The sequence below is a fragment of the Mixophyes fleayi genome, chromosome 4 (genome assembly GCF_038048845.1).
Source record: "Mixophyes fleayi isolate aMixFle1 chromosome 4, aMixFle1.hap1, whole genome shotgun sequence".
Classification (NCBI taxonomy): Eukaryota; Metazoa; Chordata; class Amphibia; order Anura; family Limnodynastidae; genus Mixophyes; species Mixophyes fleayi.
This window is the reverse complement of record NC_134405.1, coordinates 307,435,361-307,459,011: the sequence shown is the minus strand read 5'-3', so window position 1 is coordinate 307,459,011 and position 23,651 is coordinate 307,435,361. Positions and strand designations below refer to the sequence as shown.

Here is a 23,651-nt window from a genome sequence, read left to right as displayed (position 1 = left end):
CCAATAATACGTATCATTGGACATCACTACCCCTGAAGTCTGCAAATCTGCGTGGAAAAATAATATGGGAAAAGCTGCTTCCAGCATCACCCCTTACCCAAGCCTACCCACAGATTTTCTATCACTGTGTATGCCAGCCGGCCCCCTGATGCCCAAGGCATACGCAGCAGTGAAGGGGTTAGATGGAGCAGTGAGCAGAACATCCTCTGAGAAGCGCTTTCATACGATCGGTGCAGCTTGAACATCTTCCCATGTTCACTTCTATGTTACAGGGTTCTCTAACATTCTATCATAGGCTTCACCGGTTTGCAGCACTTTCCCCAGACATTCCTCCATATGTAGACTGCTTGGATCTCTTTACCCCAATAAAGATGCTTTACACCCACGTATCTGCCCATTTTTGGGGGTTACATCCCCCCCCCCCCCAACTGGGATCACAGAATTGACAATAAGGATGAATCTACATGTTTAGATCCCACTAGACACAGCACCCCCACCCATCTCCCTTGGGGTTGACGCCCTAGCAAAGCAAAAGGGGGTGCTCCTGGCGAGGATACCCCTATATCACCCAAGCTGTGGCTCTAGCTCCATCGTGCGCTCTTCTCTCCATATGTTCCCATCACTGCTGTCACATCTGTGGTTTACAGATCCCAGCACCCACTAAAAGTCTATGCCCCCCCCCAATACAAAACATGTTGGGGTTCCCAAAACACGTATCAACTAAGTGATCAATAAGAGGAGAGTTGTTAAAGGCTACAAGAAGGGGGATTCTGCTTCCACTGATTCAGTTTTAGGGTTCCTTACCTGGCTCCCCAGCTTTCCTCCAGCCGCCTCCTCCTTCTCCGCTCTCCCGACTCCTCATCGCTGCTCTTCTCCCGGTGCCGCTGTCACATCCACACGGGCAAGTCCCAGAGAAATCGGCGATATAAAATAACAATCACAGCAGCAGCCCACCCAACCACAGCAATAAAACACAAGAGAACTTCAGGGCTCCCTCCTGGCGCACTAGTACCCCCCCCAGGCTCTCCACTCCTTGTAGGTCCGCAATGGGGTGCAGGCAGCTCCCCTAGAAATCAGCAGAGCGGGCAGAGAGCCCCAGCCACCGTCCCGGTGTGTTGCTGTATGTGTATGAGCAGCCAGCACCTCTCTCTCTCCCTCTCCAGTGTCTCTATACTGGAGGAGGAGCTCCTGATTCTTATCACATCCAACACTCAGCACTGCTCTGCGAGCATCTATTCCTTGTGTCTCTCAATGCAAAGCTGCTGTGTGCTTGTTGCATGCCTCAACTCTGCAAATGTGAGCTCTCAGTGGTTTAACAAACAAGGCAAGAAGCTAGCAGCCCCTCCTCCTTCAGTACTTGTTTGATCCATGCTGGGGAGGGGGGTGGTGGTGGTTTGTTCACACAGACCGACCGTGATTCTCAGTGAAAAAGAAAAAAAAAATAATTTCATTGCAATATTTAAGAGTGTTACAATCACTGTCTGATTCTGTGGTACTGTGATGTTATATGGGTGGAAAAACACACACTGACTGGATAGGAGTTGTAAAATGTGGACCATTTCCAACTACAGTACTCATATAATTTTAAGTAATAGTTTATTGAGATTTAACATTGAAGACTGTGTAACACAGCCATTGCATTCAACAATACAATTATAGATGTTTGGCCTTGTACACATTCATTTTAAGCATTTAAAACTTGTTAATAAAGCCTATTAAATGCGCTTTGACCCCAAAGTAAAAAAAATATGTAAGCACACACGCGCACTTTCTAACCAGCTTTAATGTACTGCAATTCCGATATCAAATCTAACATCCAGAAGTTATGTTAATTCTTGTTAAAATGCAATGGATAATAACAGTAATGGAGTTCTATGGGAGCATTCATTAAGTACATAGTACACGGTGCTGTAGGGAAGCTTCGAGAGTGCGCTTCTAACGTTCCCTTAGAAGGAAAGACAAAGTGCAAAGGTTTGTCTGCACTTTTAATGTATGTTGTTTTTTTAAGGTCTGTGTGAAGGAGCCCTTAGGTGCTAGACATTCTCATCAATGTTGTCAAAAGCAGACACTGGAGCCAAATTGCACCGCCATTTGCTGGTACAATATAGCTGCCAAGGTGTTTGTACAATCTTTGTTGACTAGTGTTGATAAGCTTATCCACCTCGACCCCCCACTACCAAACAAGGCCCTGCTATGCACCCAGCATAGGATGCCAGCAACACACACACTTCTGTCAGAGATATCTGAAAGTTTGTTGTGTGTGTGATTCTGCTAATTTGGGTGTGGCACTCACAAAACACTACTCCATTTGTACTTGAAACTGATTATCCACAAGTGCACTGCAGCCAGCCCTGGGATTGTGGCAACAATACACAGAGCACGTTTTTTTTTTCCTTTTACTTGGAGAGGGAAACCATAGAAAGAAAACAAACACACAATTCAACTTGTTTAACAGTAAAACTAGCTGACATTCACTTCATTCTGTTCCCTCCAAACTGGAAAATCAAGCCACAACAATGACGCTAGTGAGGGAGAAGGACTGCCACTGCTAACATTGATTCCTGGTGGCAAAACTAGTTGAGGTAGTGGCATTCGATCTATACATTATATGTGGATGCTAGAAGAATACAGCAGGAGGCAAAGCAGTACTGTTAGTTATCTTATTATTCTACACACCTAGATTTTAAAAAGAAAAAAAAACCTCCATTTTACCTTTAAGCAAAATAAAAAGGACAATTGTCCTTCCAACAAATATATTAGGGCAGATCTAGAGTCTGGTCTAGCATAGAGTGACTCAGGACATAGCCCCTGCAACTATATACCTCACATAGCTTTCATTATGACATGGAGACCTATATCCTAGCACATGTATTACCCAGTCAGACTCACACCATTTGTCTTCTAGGAAGATTGACAGCTGAGCTGTATTTTTTTTTAAACTCCAGCAGCATTCATTAAAAATGAGTGAACGCATGCAAAAATAAACAATTTTGTATTTCCAAATTTAGATTGTTTCCTTCTCACCATCAGAATCTTTCATGAGCAACAGTCAGAATCATATCTTTGTTTTTAAAAGGAAAAAAAACTATTTCTGCATAGTACTTGATGCACAGACCAGCAAAGCGTCGCACGACGCTGACCTGAAAATCTGCTATATAAATCCACCTTTGTACAGGGGTTCATGAATATTTAGGGGTTGTCGTACATTTGTCTGGGACAGAACCAACAACAAGATATTTTCACAAAAGGGTTCTGTGGAAATGTTACTAGCTTGGCTGAGTGACCAGGGCTTACAGGCAACAGGGGTCCCCCCACTACAAGTTGTTGTAAGCAGCTTCATGGCGAGATCTCTTTGGGAAATCGCTGTTGGATCTGAAATCTAAAACCAGGATTGAATGAGGCTGACCCTGCTAATCTGTAGTTTCTGTACATTCCTGAAGGGGAAAAATAAAAAGCTTTTCAGCACAATTCAGCTTGTAGTCTTATCTGAGCCCAGTTGCGATAGGAAAGAAAAAACGGTAAACATGCTATTTGAGTATTTCAATGACTTGTATATAATATCTCATACTCGTTCAATATTCTGGAACAACATTTCTACATTAATGCTGAATGGGAAAAGGATTCTAAATGGCTGTGGGCTGTGATCTTCTAATTGCTCTGTAGTGAGCAGATATTGTGCATTACCGTTGCTCTGCCAGATGAGACTGATGTGTGGTGTGGATGCAATTCAATTTGGTGCTGAGAGCGTTAATTATCTCTTGAGTTCAGGAGGGGTGGAGGCTGTAGTAATGTGCCCGCTAATGATTGTACTGCAACCAGCTGCATGCCAGAGGTATCTACTGAGGGGGTTAAAACAACAGTTAGTTGGCCAAATGGATGCAAAGCTTTGCAGCAATCAAGTTCTCAGGAAATATTACCTCATAGCATCAAAAATGTACCAAACTCTGAAGTGGAAAGTAAACCAGTGATTTTTCTTTTTATGAATTGTCTATAATGCAATTTTTCTTTCATAATCCACCGCTCTTTATCTTTGCAACAGAAGTAAATGGTTTTCATCAACGTGTTTATGAGGAATATATTATAAAGACATCGCCGTCGGGATTCTTTGAACGGAATACACATAGCCTGTCAACTAAAGTGCACCGTGTGCCTGTCACAGTGGAGGCAGCCATTTTGTAGTTTGAACCAATATTTATGAAAATGCAGCCTTGTTTTTTCACTAGAAAAGGGCGACATGAGGCACTTTGTGGCTATTAGATCAGACCCACAGAATGGCTGCCCCCGATAATGTGAAAAATGAAAATTTGTGTGTGACAATTCGTTAAACATTAGTGGTTATTTACAACAAACAGATTACAGATATAATATATAAATGAACAAAAAGAAAATCTACTGGGTAAAGCTGGACCTGCGTCATTCATTTGCTAGGGTCCACGGTATATTTTCAGCGCACAAACAGGTTGAATTTGTACGAGAAAGTAATGTAATATAACTAACTTATGCAGCACTTTTTAAAACCTGAATCACTGAAGTGAGAGAGGATTATGGTTCCAATAGACAATAACATGTTTCTTCAGAAAGAGAGAACCTACCTTAGACAGGATCTATCACATATTAGGATGTTGTTGGTACGCATGTATTTATGTACAACTGTGTACAAGAGGGCAGAAGGAGATGCACATTTCTGCGTTGTCCTGGTCATAAACCACCCACGCGATCTATACTAAAAACATTTAATAAAATTAGATTATCATAACACAATCTATGGTTGTGTACAGACAAATACATCACGATAAACTCTTTTGAATATTACTTTGTAAAGACATAAACGTAATAACATCATAAGCAACATCCCCTGCAGCTAAGCTGAACATGACTCAATCTAGATACGTTATATACCATGCAAACACATTTCTACTATCCTATACTCCATGTGTATCTTAAATCCATATGTTAATCTGGTGACAAGGCCTCTTTAAGCAGACAATGTGCGATTCGTTGAGTTAACAGACATGTACTGAAATTTCTAATAAGAAAGGTCCACACATTTTAATCATTTGCCTTAATCTCAGCACAGAGCTGTACAAAATCTTCGTGTAAGGGAGGCTTCCATACGCACAGCTCATCTGCTGATGCAGCCTATAGGACACTGCATGAAATCAGCCTGCTTCTTCCAGCTTGTTACCAATGCATCCCTTTTCAAAGGCTAAGAAGGCCTTTCTCTTGGTAATCCTATAAAATATGTAGCATAAGGTAGACGATATAAGCCTGTTGTATATTAAGTTTTTCCCAGCTAGTCTTATTCCAGTAGCCTTCACTAGACAGGGCATAATGACATATACGTCTGTATGTCACAGTCTAACTGTAGCATGTGGCTAATTATTAATCAGATTTCTAATCAAATTCCTTTTCGTCTAAAGTATATCTACCACTGGCACTATAAAACAACTTCATTTACATATGTAAATTCATCTGTGTGTCATAATTTGTAATCTCCCCAATTGTAAGGAGCTATGATATATGTCTGTCACTTTATAAATAAATTAATACAATAACGACACTGCAATGCCGTTACTTGCTGCAAATCAAGGCTTTCCTTTCCTCAAACATCATCTCCGATCTCAGGTTTGCACTGATGCTGCTTAATCACTGACAAATAAAAAAAATAACGGGTGTGTTAATTTGCTCAGCGAGGGTGATGTCAGATGGGCGACTTGAACACCAGTACTTTGACAGAAAAGCCCTAACATGCTGACCCACTGAAGTGAATTTGGAACGCTCTTCTACTGTCACACGGGATTGATTCATCTCTGAAGCTGTGACTTGCAATCACTCCTCCCTTTACTTCAATAGGTCAGCACAAGAGCACCAACTTCCTGAGCGCTTACCTGGTACCACTCTTAATGAACTGGGCAATGTGAACTAGCTCAGTATCTGGTATTAGGGATCCCAAGTTTTGCCATCGCCATGAACCAAAGTATATTAAAACTACTAACGTGTGCAGCTTTGTAGGATTTTTTTTTTAAAGCTGTTTATCTGTTTTTCTGACTCCTTTTTTCTTCTATGCTGCCAATGTCGTACTAGTTAGAGAGGTATTCTATGCAAATGAGTATTTCACGGACAGCTTTTATGTGTCACTAGAAAAGGGCGACATGACGCACTTTGTGGCTCTTAGATCAGACCCACAGAATGGCTGCCCCCGACTGCCAAAGTATCATAATGTGAAAATGAAAATTTGTGTGTGACAATTCATTAAACATTAGTAGTTTGGGAACCACTGGTCTAATGTGTTCTATGTGCCAAAAGTGGCGGAACAGCAGGGGGTGTGGACCCTAGGGGCCCAGATTCTGCTGGCCACGCATATTCACAAGAAGCTCCAGGAAGCATCAGTGGCATCATCAGGCCCCTACCCAGATATTATCAATAGAGCCCGGCCATGCACTGTTCCATCGCTGGTGGTACATTTTCTACTGTTAAATGGCTGCTTTGAAATCAGCTTTTTACATGACTGCATGAAGTGGGCCATTTTCTAGTGGGAATAAATAATAAATATCCATTAATATTAAAGGGGACCTGTCATTTCCCAGAAAAAGCCCATATTATATAGTGCACTATGGGACATATTTATTAACTGGCATAATTTTTACACAATCATTTTCATTCTTTATCGCAAAGACAAGGAATGAAAGATCATGAGCATTTATTAAAAGTCTTCTGCAGGAACAACAGCAACGATAAACTGCTGTTTCTGCGAACACACAAGTGTACCTAGCTCCTGTCTCCTCTATGGTCACCAATGCAAAGTGGCCTCCTTTGCGATAGTAACCGGAGAGAGCAGGTAAGATACGGTGAGGGATCCGAAGATCCCGCTACCGCAATGCTCTCCCATGTTCAGATGGCGTTAGCCATCGGGCACAAATTCCGAAAATCTTTGATTTTCAGAACTTGTTAAATCACGAAAAATAGCTGTCCCCATAGGAACGTGTATAACATTGGGACTGCAGCAGACATCTCTGATATCTGCAACGATTCCCTAGTTATAAATCAATAAGATACTTAAAAATGCGGATATCCCACTAAAACTTCTGTTTTGGGGGGGTGTTAAGCGAAAATTAGCATAATAAATAGACCCCTATGTATGACCTATAAAGATCTAAGTCCTCCACAGCTCCTGCTCCCTCCTCTGCACTCTCAAGACTGTGACGCAACAAGCATTTGAATACAACCCAGAGATATTTTATATTCTTGCCCAGGCGGAGGCAGCACAGGTTGGGTTAGCACAAGGCGCTATGTAAAATTACTTTTATCAAGAAAACTAAATGTCCTCTTTAATAAGCTAACGTTCTATGTACTAGCAGCAGCATGCTCACTGCGCTCCATTCTGTGACATCAGCAGCAGCTCTTAGCAAACATTGCTTACGATCTCATGCCATTTGTGTTACTAAATTTTCAGTCCCAGCCAACAGCTAATGTAAATGATGACTATGACGTTATAGCATGGAATACACAAGAGAGAGGGAGGGGCACCGTTGTATAGCTGATTTCTCAAAAATGGTATATGTGCTAAAAACTACTGTGAAAGAAAAGATATCTCCCGTTACGATTTGGGAAATAATCATAACGGTGGCTAAGTGGTTAGCACTTCTGCCTCACAGCGCTGTGTTCATGAGTTCAATTCCTGACCATGGCCTTATCTGTGTGGAGTTTATATGTTCTCCCCGTGTTTGCGTGGGTTTCCTCCGGGTGCTCCGGTTTCCTCCCACACTCCAAAAACATACTGGTAGGTTAATTGGCTGCTATCAAAAATGACCATAGTCTCTCTCTCTGTCTGTGTGTGTCAGGGAACTTAGACTGTAAGCTCCAATGGGGCAGGGACGGATGTGAATGAGTTCTCTGTACAGCGCTGCTGAATCAGTGGTGCTATATAAATAAATGATGATGATAATGATGACAAAAGTCTCTTGGGGCGATTGCAATTGTACCATGTGTCTGCTTTATAAACCAATGCAGTATAGTTTAAGCCTGATGCAGAACATTACTGTGCCCTACATCAGGGAAAACTCACTTCCCAAAACATTTTGCTGTCATGGAAGTTTGATCAGCTGTGTGAACAAGTATTTTGCTGTTTTTTTTAGTTCCCCTATCTAAACTGTGAACGTGTGAGAGTTGCTGATAGCTTAAGTAGAGGAAACGTGACAGAAGGCTTACTGGAATATGTTTTACTGACCTGGATATAAGTTCATTAGCTACGCTAACATATCCATTCTACGTGTGGTATAAGGTGACCAGACCTAATTTTTAAGCAGGACACCCATGAAATTTTAATTCTGTAGGGCTGCTTAGGCACCAATATAGTTCTGGGACATGCATTTTTTATAGGCACCCAGCACTGGAAATTTAGGATACTATATACTGTGTATATATATAGAAAGAGAGATCAAGGCTTTTAACCTACTGGTTAACCTCCAAACGACAGTCAAGCGTTAAACCTGAAGAATCTCTTTAGCAAAGGGAGGAAGGTTGTGTGATTGGCACCTTTGCTTCAAGGTCTCTGCACTAAGTTGCCAGCGTAATAACAGCTTTGTTCACATATAAAACTCCACACAGCCCTATGGCACATAAATTATCCCCAATTTTGACTCCGATCACAATACAGAACGAGAGGGGATTTGCTCTAGGAGAAGGCTGTGATTATGCCTCCATTAGTGCTACAAACATCCTACTTGCCAACATTTGAATACATTATTCAAAGACGCTTTGCTACAGGGATGGATCCAAACACATAACACATGGCGCTTTTAAAGCAATTATAAGGGCTGTCTACATAAAGTATAGCCGGTGAACATTAAACTTTACTGCACTTTAAATGGTCTGCTTTAATTAAAAAAAAAAATTATTATATTGAACAAGAACGGTGTTAGAAGGGTTCATGTTCAAAAAGGTTTATATTCAAAAATAAAGTTTAAGGCAAGAATCTGGACTGTGCTCCTTAGCACAAAAAAACTTTAAATCTATGCATATTTAACATGCACTGACATAACATTGTATTGTAATGTTTAATAGGACATCTGCAGCTTCTTTTTCTCAGCTATAAACGTTTATTTACATCTAAATTAAAAAATATAAATATATTTTAAAAAAACAGGGATTCCATTCACAAAAAACAAACAAACTTTGAACCCCAAAAACAGTCCTGGCAATGATGCAGTCATGAAGAGAGAATGTACCAGGGGAGGCTCTGCTAATCCTCAATTGTGTTTTACAGAAAAGTTCTGCAAAAAGCAACCACAGGGGTCACTTATGGCAACAAAAGGGTTAATGTGGCTTCCTACTTTTAATGCTCACCCAGATGCCGTCTGCATCAGTGGAGGAAGAGACACAGCGACGGCAGTTTAGTTTGCATGAAGTTTGTGCACTTCCACTGGCAGAGAAAAGGTGGAGCTGCCGCCTGCATTTGTATGAGGTGCAGCTTCCACTAGAGGTGCTGCACCCCTCCGTCAGCTGAGCTCCCAGGCAGGGAACACTGTGTGAGAGACCAGGCTGCAGACAGCGTCTTACTCAGCCAGCTTCTAGTTCACGCTCCAGCTTCTTATTCAGAAAAGCTGATTGTAAAGGATTAAATCAAGTTGGATCACTGATTTCACATCAGATTAACACTAAAGGGTGTCCCTTATACAAGCTGCAATAGCATTTAGCCTGACCCAACAAGGTTTTGGGCATGAAATCAGGTGGCAAAGTGGGCACAGATAGCATTTTCATTATTTTGAATAAGTATTTGTAGTTTTGCAAGGGTTAAAAGGCTTTGGGACACCAATTTTATAGTGGAAAACAACAAAGGGTGGTTAGTTACGTGCAAACCACTAGTCTTTTGCCTGGCCCATCACTGTTTTGGGCATGAAATCATGTGGCAAAGTGGGCACAGATAGCATTTTCATTCATTTGAATAAGTAGCTGTAGTTTTGAAAGGGTTGATATTTTTAATGTAAAGTACACAAGGAAAGCGCTCTCTATAAGATGTTGATATTTTTAATTAAAAATTTCCACAAAAATAAACCCCATATTACTCAAAAATAAAATAGACTATATACAACACCAAGGGGTAAAATGGACCAATAGGAACGACACTTTACATTATCATAACACCCAATTCTCTACAACCCCTCCACAAAAACCTGTCCTCTGTCTCTTACCTCCCTTCAGTGTGAGACATTCTCTCTCTGTCTCCTTCTCCCTCCCCCTTCTACCTTCCCTCCATGTGTGACTGCCTTGCCCTCTATCCCCACTCTGTCTCTTCCGTATGACAGACTCTCCTATAGCATGTGACAGCCTCTCCCTCTGTCTCCCCCTAACTCCCCTCCATGTGTGACAGCCTCGCCCTCTGTCCCCTCTCCGTCTCTTCCTCTCTGTGTGATAGCCTCCCCTTCAGCATGTGACAGCTTCTCCTTCTGTCTCCCCCTCAGCATGTGACATTCCCTCCTTCTGTCTCCCCCTCACTTCCCTCCATGTGTGACTGCCTTGCCCTCTGTCCCCTCTCTGTCTCTTCCTCTCTGTGTAATAGCCTCCCCTTCAGCATGTGACATTCACTGCCTGTCTTCCCCTCACTCCCCTCCATGTGTGACAGCCTCACCCTCTATAACCTCTCCATCTCTTCCTCTCCTGCACGCGTGACAGCCTCCCTTCCACATTTGACATTCTCTCACTCTGTATCTCCCTCCCCGACGCATGTAACAATATCCACACCCCGCTCCCATCTCTCTGCTCAATGTGTGACGGCTTCCGCTCCATCTCAGCAAGTTACTTTTGGGGCCACGCTTCTCCTGACATGCTCGCAGCATCCTATGTGTTTGGGGACCCAACATTCCAGGATCTAGCAACTGTGCTTAAGGCACCAGCAACAGGGAGTCAAAAAACAGCTAGGAGAGAACGTCCCGTCAACTGAACCAGTTTTAGTGGGTCAGTCCCGATTCTGTGGTAACCAGCCAAAGCTATGAGCACTGGTGCTTAGTTCACTTTTTGGGGTGTTTTTCTCCATTTTCTTTTATTTTATTTTAATATACAATTAAACAACTCTAGAATACAGACACATCATGATACACATAAAATGTATCTTGATGTGCTGTAACCAGATATTGTTCGAACACACTTGGATGCACGCAACTCAGCATACCTACATAAAAGTGCTGTTTTTGCAGCCCGCAATAACGTGTACATTTGGGGTATAAGTAAATTTTCATACCTCAGTATTGCATTCTTGTGAGATCATGTCTGCTTCACATGCTTAACACTTGATACATACAATTTATTGTATAGAAGAAATGCTATACTTTAGCTAAAGCAATACACTTGTCTCTGTATTAGCTTCTGGGACAAACCTGATGCACCTCTTGAAAAGAGGTCCTGCAAGCCTGTTTATGGTTATACTAGATAAAGCAATCCAGTCTTTGCCAAAAGTTAAACCCATAAAGTGAACAAGGTTTTGTCCCATGTGCTTTGTAGTTTATGAATGCCTATTATGTCTGTGAAGTAACTAACCCAACTATAAAACTGTATAAAGATGAGATATGGGTAAGAGGTGTGTGGATGGTGGGTGCTTGGATAAGTAATTCTGGCTAACTGTCTACCAGGTATGGCTAGTTGGGGAACTGAATACACATTTCTACGCCCCAGAGAAGATGAACGTGTCCATGTGGTACGGATGAGGGGAGCTGGGCATGCACAGTGTCACCAGGTGGCAGAGCCGTAACTTAGAATTCTAGCTCCTGGGGCGAGAAAGACAAATGCCGCCCCCCTAGCCCTCAATTTTAACCAAATTAACCTAAAATATTCCTAAATTGCGCCCCCCTTCAGCGTTGCGCCCTGGGCGATCGCCCCTGTCGCACAGCCCTAGTTACGGCCCAGCCAGGTGGTAGAGGTGAACAAATGGTAATTTATAAAAGAGGAGGGAACTAATTTGTAGATTCAAGGGGGGGGGGATATTCCAGCACTGGCCCTGACAATACACAGAGAAACAAGTCACACCATACTACACTTACAATAGAAATAAGCCTACAAAATAATATGTACTTTCTACTTTATGCTGGTTTCCCACTGGATGTTGAGCATTAATTTCGCATTGACGAAGCAGTCAGAAATGAAAGCACATTGGCCAACCAATCATAACCAGTCTCATTGACGGCAGGTAAGACTTCTGCTCTGTACGAGGATTTCAGTGCAGGATAAACAGCTATACTTTGGTCACCAGAATTAATAAAATAAAGCAAAGAATGCACCCTGGAAAATAGGACTATAAGCAGCATGATAGACAGTGCCTTTGTCATTGCTGATTTCATTTTTATCATCACTTATATTTAACGATCACTTGTAATTAAATTATAGCAAAAGGGGGTTGCACGGCTCACCTGAATTTCATGGCAAAGGGCATTGACAACCTCTTGGCTTGTTTCAAAGAGGCTGAGTGTGAAGAGAAGAGTGAAGTGTTTAACCATTAGACCGATCGGAAACCAGGGAATGTAGAGTAGCAGGTAAACAAGAGCTCAGTTTAATTTATAACTGTTTGTACTCCACCCAAAAGTAAAAAATTTTTTTAAAAAAAACCAAAACATTTTGGGGTAGATTTACTAAACTGTGGGTTTGAAAAAAATGGTGGAGATGTTGCCTATAGCAACCAATCAGATTCTAGTTATCATTTGTAGAATGCAATAGGCAACATCGGCACTTTTTCAAACCCGCAGTTTAGTAAATATACCCCTTTGTGATTTTTAACCCCTCCTTGTTCCGTTTTTTCAAATTGTCTATGAACTGGATTTGCCAGGAATAACTTTTTTTATTATGCACAAGGAAATGTCATATTGTTTTTAGGGGGATTTCTATTTTCGGCGCCAAATTAGAATATCATCATTTCAATTTAGTGACAATATATAGGAAAAAAAACATGCTAAACATCAATGTGAAAGCATAACTAACATTATAGACCTATACACATGTCCAGCAGACAGGAAACACAGCCAGTTTGGATGTATACAGACAGCAGAAGGGCAGCGGTTGATTCCTGGAAACTAATAATAGTGTGATAGGGAGAAGACCATGAATATTTACAAACCAGTCGATTGTTAAGAGTAGAACACGGTTTTAAAAGGATCTAGTTACAAGTAGAGACACCTTTCTTAGGGCTGTTTGCAGCTGCTAACTTTATCGCTGTAAGGAGATGGGGTTGTCCTGCTGGAGGGTGCACATGACAATAATTCGATGGCAACGTCAGGCACTACTGGTACATAGGGTCATCCTGCCAAATCTTACATAGTTATTTAGTATCGATAAAAGTAACCTATTAGACCACACAGCGACAACTCAACAGAGCGACAAACATTGAAAACATAATTTCTTGGTTGTAAACAATTATTTGACCGCCGGAAGGAAACTTCGCCACAACACGGCATAATGACAACGCGCCAAAGCAACACATCTTATTTTCTAAATAACATTTTTTGGTCTATGTACCAAATCATTTGCTAATATGTAAAAACTGCTACACGTTACAAATCGGACCCCCGCAACGCCGGGTGACCCTGCTAGTTATAACTAAAAGGTACACACATTTACAAGTAATAAATGAGTGCAGAATACCTTTAATAAGTGGAGAATACGATACGTATGATTAATTATGATTTATTGGTTCCGCTGGTTACACAACAAGAAAAATGAAGAAAGGGGCTTTAATGAACAGTGATTATTCTGCTCTAAATGAAAACAGGGCATATATCATCTTAGTAAAGCGAGGGCACTGGAGTATCTTGAATTTTGTCTTTACATCACTATTTTCAACCCTGTTTTGTTCAGTGAGCATCTATGACTCCATACATAATTTGTTTACTTATTCTTCCGTACGTTCCTACCAGCCTAATAAGTAGCATCACTACAGGAGCACTAATATTCATTACCTCCATTCCACCGTCTTCTGCTTTCCATCGTCATCTCCCATCTGTTCCTCTTCCCTATCATTTCATCATATAACACACTGCTATTCCAGAGTCCTGTTTCCCACACTGTGAATACGCCTTTGCCATATATATTAATTCATGCCGGAGCGATGACAGCATAAAAGCAGTGCCCACAATCATTTGAATGCCAGCAAGTCTGTGCCAGCAGATGGAATCCCAGCACCCCCAATGCATGCATCTAGTTTACAATGTAATCTCTATAATTCGTTGGAAAGTTCTGGCATCCAAGGAGATGTAATTAAAGATGAGCTATCTTTTTCATGTGGCTTGCATTTCACACTTAATCAGGATAGTTTGGGAACTTGCAACATTTTTCTCTAGGCAAATGAGCTTTTTTAGCATTTGCTGCGAAACTGGACAGAATCTATACAGCACTGTGGGAAGTAGCTGTTTTCATTACAGTATAAAATGCCCTGACATGCTTCTCTTCAGCTGAAAAATAACACTATTGGAATTGTATTGTGGCGTAATTACTGTAATTAGTATATTATCATATTGTAATTGTTTCAGTTATTTTAATCATATTTAGTCTGGTGTGTGGTTCCATAATCTTTTGTGATCTGTCAGACAAATTGGGGATTTTTGACCAAATTGGCCGACCACTGCATCTCGTGTGGCCCCTTTATAACAAATAAATGCTGATAACCTACATTGGTGAGTGTGTGATGTCACTGGGTGTGATGTCACTGGCCAACCCAGAACTGGAGGGTAACGTGCAACACCTGATCTTTATAATCTATAGCTACATTGTTTACTGGTCTGGTCATTCAGCTATTGGGTAGCGGAATTAGATTGCACCGTATGGGGCTAGCTTTCTAATGAGTCTAAGGGGTAGATTTACTAAACTGCGGGTTTGAAAAAGTGGAGATGTTGCCTATAGCAACCAATCAGATGCTAGCTATCATTTATTTATTACATTCTACAAAATGATAGCTAGAACCAGATTGGTTGCTAAAGGCAACATCTCCACTTTTTCAAACCTGCAGTTTAGTAAATATACACCTATAACTTACAATCTTCTGTATAACAGACCACAACCCGGCCAAAGTTTGCACCTAGAAAATTTCAGGCGTTTCTGTGACGTCCCCCATAAAAATACACACAGGCTTCCTAAAATCCCTATTTTTATGAACTAATAAGCCTGTAAAGTAAGACTCGTTCTCAATACACAAATCATTAGTCAAATCAATTTAATATAGCGCTCATCATAGAAGTCATACTAAGAAGGGCAACAAAAGGCAATTATTTCTTGTGTCAGGACTTTCTGTGTATTTTTAATATCAGCAACAGAAAATTGTCAAAATTCATATTAATATTAAAAAGGACAGTGGGCAGATGAGTGTTGGTCCTTTTTAAGTAATGATTTTTTAGACACTGACTATAGTAGATGTTTCTGCATTTAGGGTTGTATCTATCATCCTGGGCAGCACAGTGGGTTCAAAAACATACTAGTAGTTTTACTGGCTGCCATGAAATTGACCCTAGTCTGTCTGTCTGTGTGTTACGGAATTTAGACTGTAAGCTCTATTGGGGCAAGGACCGATGTGAGTGAGTTCTCTGTACAGCGCTGCGGATTTAGTGGCGCTATATAAATAGATGATGATGATGATGTAGGTATAGGCCTGGAGTCAGCACTGGTAACAGGGCAGCAAAGAAATATCTCCATGTTTATTTTTCATCTGACTTTGCTGGTTTTGCCAACTGGCCATTGAGCAATTCCAACTACAAATTTATCTTGTTCATTGAATATAGGGTACTAGGCACTGTGGTATGTGCATGTAAGATGCATAATTAGTCTTTTATTACATTTTGATTTAAAGTGACTTAAAGGGGGAGGCAGAAGCTAAAGACACATCCTGGCTCCATATGTCATCTGTTTCATTTGCAGCGTGGTGAATAGAACACCATTATCTATGTGGATCATGGATACCTTGGATTGCCAGAGGGGACAGTTACATGAGTGTGATTGAAAACTGAAGATAGAACATTCACAAAACTTGCATTATCCTTTAATGTCCAGTATCTGTTCTGCATTTCAGCAAACGCTTGTGTGTGGCTCTCACTGGAACCAATTGTTCTTATTTTTAGTTCTACGGTTCATCTGGCTAGGGTCAGAATACCTTATTGTTATCAATCTTCATTTCCTGCAGGAAGCAGTGACCGGTCTTGGATCATGTTAGTGAAGGGCTGCCTGTGGGAGGGGCATGATGTGAGAAAGGGAATTGATAAAAGCAAGAAGCCACAGACTAAGGGATCTATATATTAAAAGTACACTTATCGTGGCAATGAGTGTAATTGTATATCAAAATATTTTGTGCCGCAATTTGTGAATATTTTATCATTGTGGCAGCTGAATGATACTCAGTTGCTACAGTGAAAGCAATCCAGTAATGATGGCATGCACAAGGGCTTGACATATGTGTGTGAAACAGGAAGTCGGATTTGTGCTTCCAGTCCCAAGGCTATTGCAAACTTAAATTTAATTAAATCCCAATTTATTTTAAACTGATCAAGACTGAAAAAAAACAAAAAACGTTTAATTAATAAATATTTTTTTCAACTCTTTACTTCTGCTAACAACATCCTGAGACATGCACTGCGATAATACTTGATAAATACCCCCCCTCCCCAGGGGCATATTGGGCTAAGTGGCAGGGGGCATATGCTGGTCTCATAGTGGGCTTCCTTGGGCTGGGTCCCTGGGCCACCTGCATTTCTTTTCCTTTAAAATGTTCCTAATAGGCTACTCAGTCGAGTCTTGCCCGCCGGGCTAAAATTTGCCAGCCCCTTCCCCCTTGTACCAAACCCATTTATATAGGGCAAAGCGAATAAAGCCCTTTCGCTGTGGAAAACACTGATTTTCACCAGCAATAAGGCTTTTGTGTTCTTCGATAAATTGGCCCTTAGACAGTGTTAGCTAAACTGTGACACTTCAGGTGTTGTGAAACTACAAGTCCCAGCATACCCTTCCAGCAATAAGCTGCTATATATTAGCAAAGCATGCTGGGACTTGTAGTTTCACAACACCTCGAGTGCCACCGGTTAGTCAACACTGCCCTAAGAGCTAGATAGTGAAAGGAATAGGCCATACTTGCCAACTTTTTGGTGTTGGCATCCGGGAGCCTCCCAGGGGAAGGTGGGCATGCGGGGGGTTGGGGGGTGGGTCTCCGAAATCGCGGCATTTTGGACCCGCCACCATGGCGTAATGATGCGTCATTTTAGAGTGGGGCTCGGTGCAAAATGCCGCAATTTCCGGAGAATCGCAGCATTTTGGCCCTAATTCTGCTCACTTCACTAGGAAGTGGGCTGATGCGGGAGATTGTCATACTCTCCCGGGAGTCCGTGAGACTCACCCGAAATGCGGGAGTCTCCCGGACATTCCGGGGGAGAGTTGGCAAGTATGGAGTAGGCTCCCCCAACAGCAGTTGGGATGTGAGGCTCCTGTCAAACTGATACAAGAGTAATGGGGTATCAAACACACATATGAAAAGATCATACATCAAAGTTTTGTTTTTTTAAATTAAAGTTGCTAACTCTTTCATGTTTTAAGCCTTCCTACACCGATGAGATTTGAGTCATAAGATATCATTTGAAACTCTATTAAGGGGCTTATCTAATCAAATGGAGCACAAATGTTATTAATATATTATTATATATACAATAAATCAGCTTAATGGTGATTACAGCACAGCACAAGAGATTGGAAAAATGAAAACGAATCAATATCATTTATATTTTCACCCAAAAGTGTAAGAATAATTAATCAGTGAGGATAACCCAGAGAATTAGAATGAAAAAAACCCAAAACAAAAACATGACCTTTTCCTTTAATTAAATGTCTACTAAAATACCTGAAAAAGTTAATGCAAATGTGTAAAAAAAAAAAATCTTCATAACAATGTTCACTTCAAAACCTGAAACAGAAGCTGTGTTTCATCCATAAGAATGAAACCATCCATTCAGTAGAAGGCTACACCACCTTCATAACCTGGTATATGCTGCAGAAAGGAAGGGATTATTAACATACATGTATTTTACAGAGTCAAACAATTATTTTTTCAATTCACAAAAAAATTGCACTACATTTAGGACACGTTGAAACCAACGGGGGCCTCCACATTAAACCTCTGGCATTGCACTGTCAACAAGTGGTATTTTTTTATAATAGAAATGTTGAAATATTCTTTATAAATATTAAATGATTTTTGAAGCTCTATGTATATATAATATTATAACTTACCCCCACTGTTAGCTCCCTACAGTTCACCAGGATATGTCATCACCTGAGCATACACATTTTGCTGAACAAATACCTGATACAGGGCCAGGAAAAACAATACTACCCAGTTCTAAATACACTCACTGCACAGTCATCCTCGTAAATATACTAATATACACACAGTGACTGTGTACACGCATACAACATACACTGCACTGAATCACTACTCCATAATCTAATATATGAATAATGCTTATGATTACTTCCAGTGACTAATCCTGCTTCCCTGTTTCGCTGTTCCCTTACCTTTAGCCAGTATAGGGAATGTAGACAGATATTGTAAGGGGCAGAACGGTGGTGTAGTGGTTTGCACTTCTGCCTTACGTCACTGGGGTCATGAGTTCGATTCCCGACCATGGCCTTTTCTGTGTGGAGTTTGTATGTTCTCCCCGTGTTTGCGTGGGTTTCCTCCGGGAGCTCGGGTTTCCTCCCACACTCCTAAAATGTACTGGTAGGTTAATTGGCTGCTAACAAATTGACCATAGTCTGTGTGTATGTTAGGGAATTTAGACTGTAAGCCCCAATGGGGCAGGGACTGATGTGAGTGAGTACAGCGCTGCAGAATTAGTGGCGCTATATAAATAAATGATGATGATGATACACAAATGCTGTGGCCTCTGATCATCACCTCTCCACCTACACAGTATAGTCACAGATAACATACCTGGTACACTGAGGGCAGAACCTGTGCTGACATAAGCCCCGCCCCTGCTAACACCAATTCTGGGGGAGTATGTTTAGTAGTTTTTACCAAACTATTTTGTGCCTTTCAAACAACATTATTACTTTACAATATGATGTGTGCATAACAGTATATACCAGTTTTAAGAGAAAGATCATTATCTTATTGAACTTGTGTTGTTAAAAATCAGAGTTTACAGGATGCATATGCAATAGCATTCAACACATATAATTATCACACAAGTGAATTAAACAGGCATTTTTTTTTCATTTTTATTGTACATTTAAATCTAAAACACACCACCATGGAAGCTAAAATTTGCTAAGAATTGTTCATAACATAATTAAGACTAACTGCAGAAATTCAGTTACTATCAATTAGTGGACTGTGGGAATGTCCATTGGTGTTTTAAAGAGAGCTTGTATTGAGTGATCACAAGCCCAGTTTAGTTAGCGTAACCTTAGCTCTCTCTGGTGTGAGCATGTGGCTGGCAAGTGTGAATTAAATGGCTGTCACTAATCCAGATGTTTCAGAAGGGGGAATTCTAGTAAAATAAGAACTTTGAGTTAAGGCTGTCCTGTATTAGTAATGTACAACAAAAGTTCTGTAATGAGAGCTCTAAAACTCTAGCTTGGACATCCCAACCAGCAAGGGAGTAATCCAGAGACAGAGGGCTAGATTTACTAAGCTGCAGGTTTGAAAAAGTGGGGATGTTGCCTATAGCAACCAATCAAATTCTAGCTGTCATTTTGTAGAAAGTACTAAATAAATGAAAGCTAGAATCTGATTGGTTGCTATAGGCAACATCTCCACTTTTTGAAACCCGCAGCTTAGTAAATCTAGCCCAGAGAAACAAACAGAGCTGGAGAGGGCTCATATTGTGATAATGCTAATGCACCATATACTGTATTGTGTAAACCTCAAATATACACTGTGTATAATTAATAAGTTAAATTGAGTTTATCTGGAGTCAAAACGCTTTCTTACCCCACTCCAATCAATACTTGAAAACATATCCAATCTGGAGATGAAGATAGGCCTGAGAAAAAACAATGAAAAGCCACAAAGTGTGGTCACATATGTGTAGGATAGTTCAAAAACTCTTACCATAAAAACAAGATAATATTGCTTATCCGAGTCATAAGTAGAAACTGGAGAACATCTGCTATGAAACACCACGCTGGGTCCTCACCAAGTGACACCACCAGAATTTCAACAGGAAACCAGTCTGACAGTAAAGAGCTTGCGAGAGACTATCCTATGTGTTTCGAAACACAACTTTATCAGGGGTGTCACACAACATTTGTGAAAAACACATTTGCTATTCAGTTTGATTTATGTAAAAAAATCTCTATAATCCAGCAAATATAAAATTCCTTCTCAGGTACGAATGAAAGTAGCAAAATATATATAAAAATAAAATAATATATATACGTATATGTATATATATATATATATATATATATATATATATATATATATATATATATATATATGCTCCCAAAATCATATAATATATGCACAATCAATGAAGACAGCACCTATCAGCTTCAGGGGTGAATTTGCTATTAGCCAATCAGAAGTGGCTAGCTAGTGCTGGTGACCGTAATCATCAGCTGATCTGTTTGTAATTACTCCCTTTTCTTGTACTACACTTCTACTTCAGTCCAGTTTTAAATGTGAGTAAATCTGCATATATGTGCACCTCTTTTGTGGGTATGTGCAGTACAAATTTGCTGATTTTGCACTACGCAAGAGGGGATATGTTCAACTTTGCATCTGGCCTGTAGGTTCTGGTGCACTCTAATTTGTCATATTGGCTGGAGTGGCCCCTATCTAATTTAGTTACATAGACTCTGATGGCAATGTCGGGACCCCGCTGGTTAAGTGTTTAAACACTTAACCAGCGGGGTCCCAACATTGACACTTTAAATTAAAATTCATGCAGGTGGCACTGACGTCAGACACTACTGCCGGAGACCTGTCCATTCGGAGGGAGGTCCTGTCAGCCTTCTGCTGCCATCGGATATCTGAAGAGTCGGCTTTCAGGTAAGTCTATGTAGATTACAGACTTTTTTCCTGAAATCGTTTTTTTTTGTAGGTCTTGTCTGTGTCGGATTTCTCGTGATCGTTGAAGCATGTTCAACCCCTCTGATGCACTCTATCTAATTTTACCATATAGCTTCCAGTGGTCTCTATCTAATTTTGTAAATTTAGTCTTTGGTGGTCTCTGTCTAATATTTACATATAGGCTCTGATGGTCTCTATCTAATTTACTTACATAGGTTCTGTTAGTCTCTATATAATATACTCATATAATCCCTTAGATTGTACGCACCTCTGAGCAGGGCCATCTCTCCTCCTGTTTCCACCACTTCTAACTCTGCTCTCCAGCTACTTAGCCCTCCTCTTCGAGGGTCCTCCACCCCACGTCCACTTTCGCTCCCTCCTCCCCCCTGGGGGTCTCCCTGTATTCCGCGCCCTCCTTCTTGGGCCTCCTCCCTCTCCCTTCCCCGCCCTCTCTAGCTGTGCATTGAGCTTACTGAGTTGCTGTGCTTACTGTTTACTGTACTGTGCTGTCTCCCATTGTATTGTAATTTGTTTGTCTCTGTGCGGCGCTGCGGACGCCTTGTGACGCCTTATAAATAAAAATTAATAATAATAAATACTCATAGGCTTTGTCATTCTGCAAAAGATTCTAGTTTATATTGGTAAAAGGTTTGCATATGTGGGTGCGTTAACACAGACACGCCAAGAAATTAATCAGTTGCTCAGTCATTTTTTAATTGCATTTTTAGACATTTGTAAATTAACACCATAACTGAAAAAACAATAATAAATTATACGCTGACACTGGTCCCTGGAGAGTTATAAATGGAGCTGAATCCTTCTCAGTCGCCCACAGCCATTGGGAGTACCTGTCCCACTGGGAAGTTTCCGACTAGGAAGTCAGGATGACCAGAGCATTTGCATCTTTTAGCTTCTTTCACAGTTTTCCTAGGGAAAAATGAAAGAAATATAATAGCTAATAACTTTACATGGTGCAAGAAAATAATAGCTTAGAGCGCTACCTACTAGGAGGCATTGGGAGGCACCCTGATACATTCATTTAATGAAATGTCGATTTTTGCTGTAAGGCGCCATCCCTGTGTCTTTTCTCTTAAACAGGGACGGGGGTCTGTTTCCGGCTCTCTCTCTTGCTCAGCAACCAGATGCACTTCCTCCTTTGCCTTGCCGACCTGTTCGGCACATACGCACCCTAAGCAACGGGACGCTACTCTAGTTCCCGGCGGCAGCATTCCATGTCACCGCAGTAATCAGGCCCTTCGTGTTCCTATATAAATCTGGGCTCTGGCACAAGACAGGTGCCAGAGTATTGGGTCCCCCTGCTCCAGCGCTTACAGTGTTCTTCCTGCATTCTGATTGACTCCTGTGTTTGACTTGGCTATTGTTCCTGACTTGCTTTTATTTGCTCTTTTTGTTTGACCCTGATTCCAGTGTTTGACCTGGATTGTTTGACTAAGTTTACATATTCTCCCTTCATTGCCTGTGTGGTTTGACCCGGATTGCCTGACACCTCTTCCATTTACACTTTGCTGACCACTCACTCTGAGGACCGCGACCTGCGTGTCTGCCGCAGCTAAGTCCAAACTCCCTTGTGGGAGTCCCTGGCGAAGACCTGGGGCACGTTAGACTCCGCACCTCTTTGCTGAGTAGCACTAAAGTCAGCAAGCAATCCCTCCAGCTTCCTAAGTACATGACATTTGCAAGTCACCAGGAAATCGGTGACTTTGCAGGGGAAATTTTAAGCGGCAATTGCTTGTAAAGACTTGCAAAAATCGATATTTCTTACATTTACCCTCATCATCATCTATTTATTTATATAGCGCCACTATTTTCGCAGCGCTGTACAAAGAACTCACTCACATCAGTCCCTGCTCCATTGGAGCTTACAGTCTAAATCCCCAAACATACACACACAGACAGACCGAGAGAGACTAAGAGCAATTTAATAGCAGCCAATTCACCTACCAGTATGTTTTTTTTGGAGTGTGGGAGGGAACCGGAGCACGCAGAGGAAACCCACACAAACCAGGGGAGAACATACAAACTCCACACATATAAGGCCATGGTCGGGAATCAAACTCATGACCCCAGTGCTCTGAGGCAGAAGTGCTAACCACTAAGCCACCGTGCTGCCCAGACTCTGCTCTCCAGGCCAGTAGGAACCTGGACACCAAAAGACAAGACAAGGTAGGAATTATCCAGGGAATTACAATTGGAGAGATTTAAAAAGTGCCTGCTCTATAGTTCTTCTATCGACAAGCCTGGACTGGGATATCTAGACTTTTTGAGGCACGATTGTGGACAATTTATCTACTAGGCTTTTGGAGTGCATTTGCTCGGTCAGGGCACATTCAGGTTGCTGAAAGTGGGGAGACTCTATGGTTTGTTGCCTGGCTGAGCTCAAGTCAGAAGAGGACCCTAGGACATGCAGTTAGCAAAGAGAACAGTGCATCGCTGGACCACATAGCAACATTTGGGTGATGGTGCTAAAACCTCCCATGACCCCCCGCCGGCTCAGCAGTTGAACCGTGATATGTAGAGGAAGCCATGTACGGATGGAGCAGAGCACCGATGGCTTCCTAGTGGAGCTGTTAGATGATACTATGCTCCCACAAGGCACTATATA

The 23,651-nt window shown here is 41.3% G+C and overlaps 1 protein-coding gene and 1 long non-coding RNA gene across 4 annotated transcripts in view; both read right to left on the bottom strand.

Moving 5' to 3' along the window:
• The window catches only part of PCDH1 (protocadherin 1), a 142,389-nt gene extending 141,107 nt beyond the window's left edge, over nt 1–1,282 (bottom strand). For all 3 annotated transcript variants that reach the window (XM_075210003.1, XM_075210009.1, XM_075210008.1), the window contains exon 1: nt 805–1,282. In XM_075210003.1, coding sequence (XP_075066104.1) covers nt 805–862 — 58 coding nt within the window. In that variant the 5' untranslated portion in view covers nt 863–1,282. The remainder of the gene's footprint in view (nt 1–804) is intronic.
• LOC142150173 (uncharacterized) overlaps nt 1–23,651 on the bottom strand; it is a 433,251-nt gene that overhangs the window by 347,733 nt on the left and 61,867 nt on the right. The gene's annotated exons all lie outside the window — the stretch shown is intronic.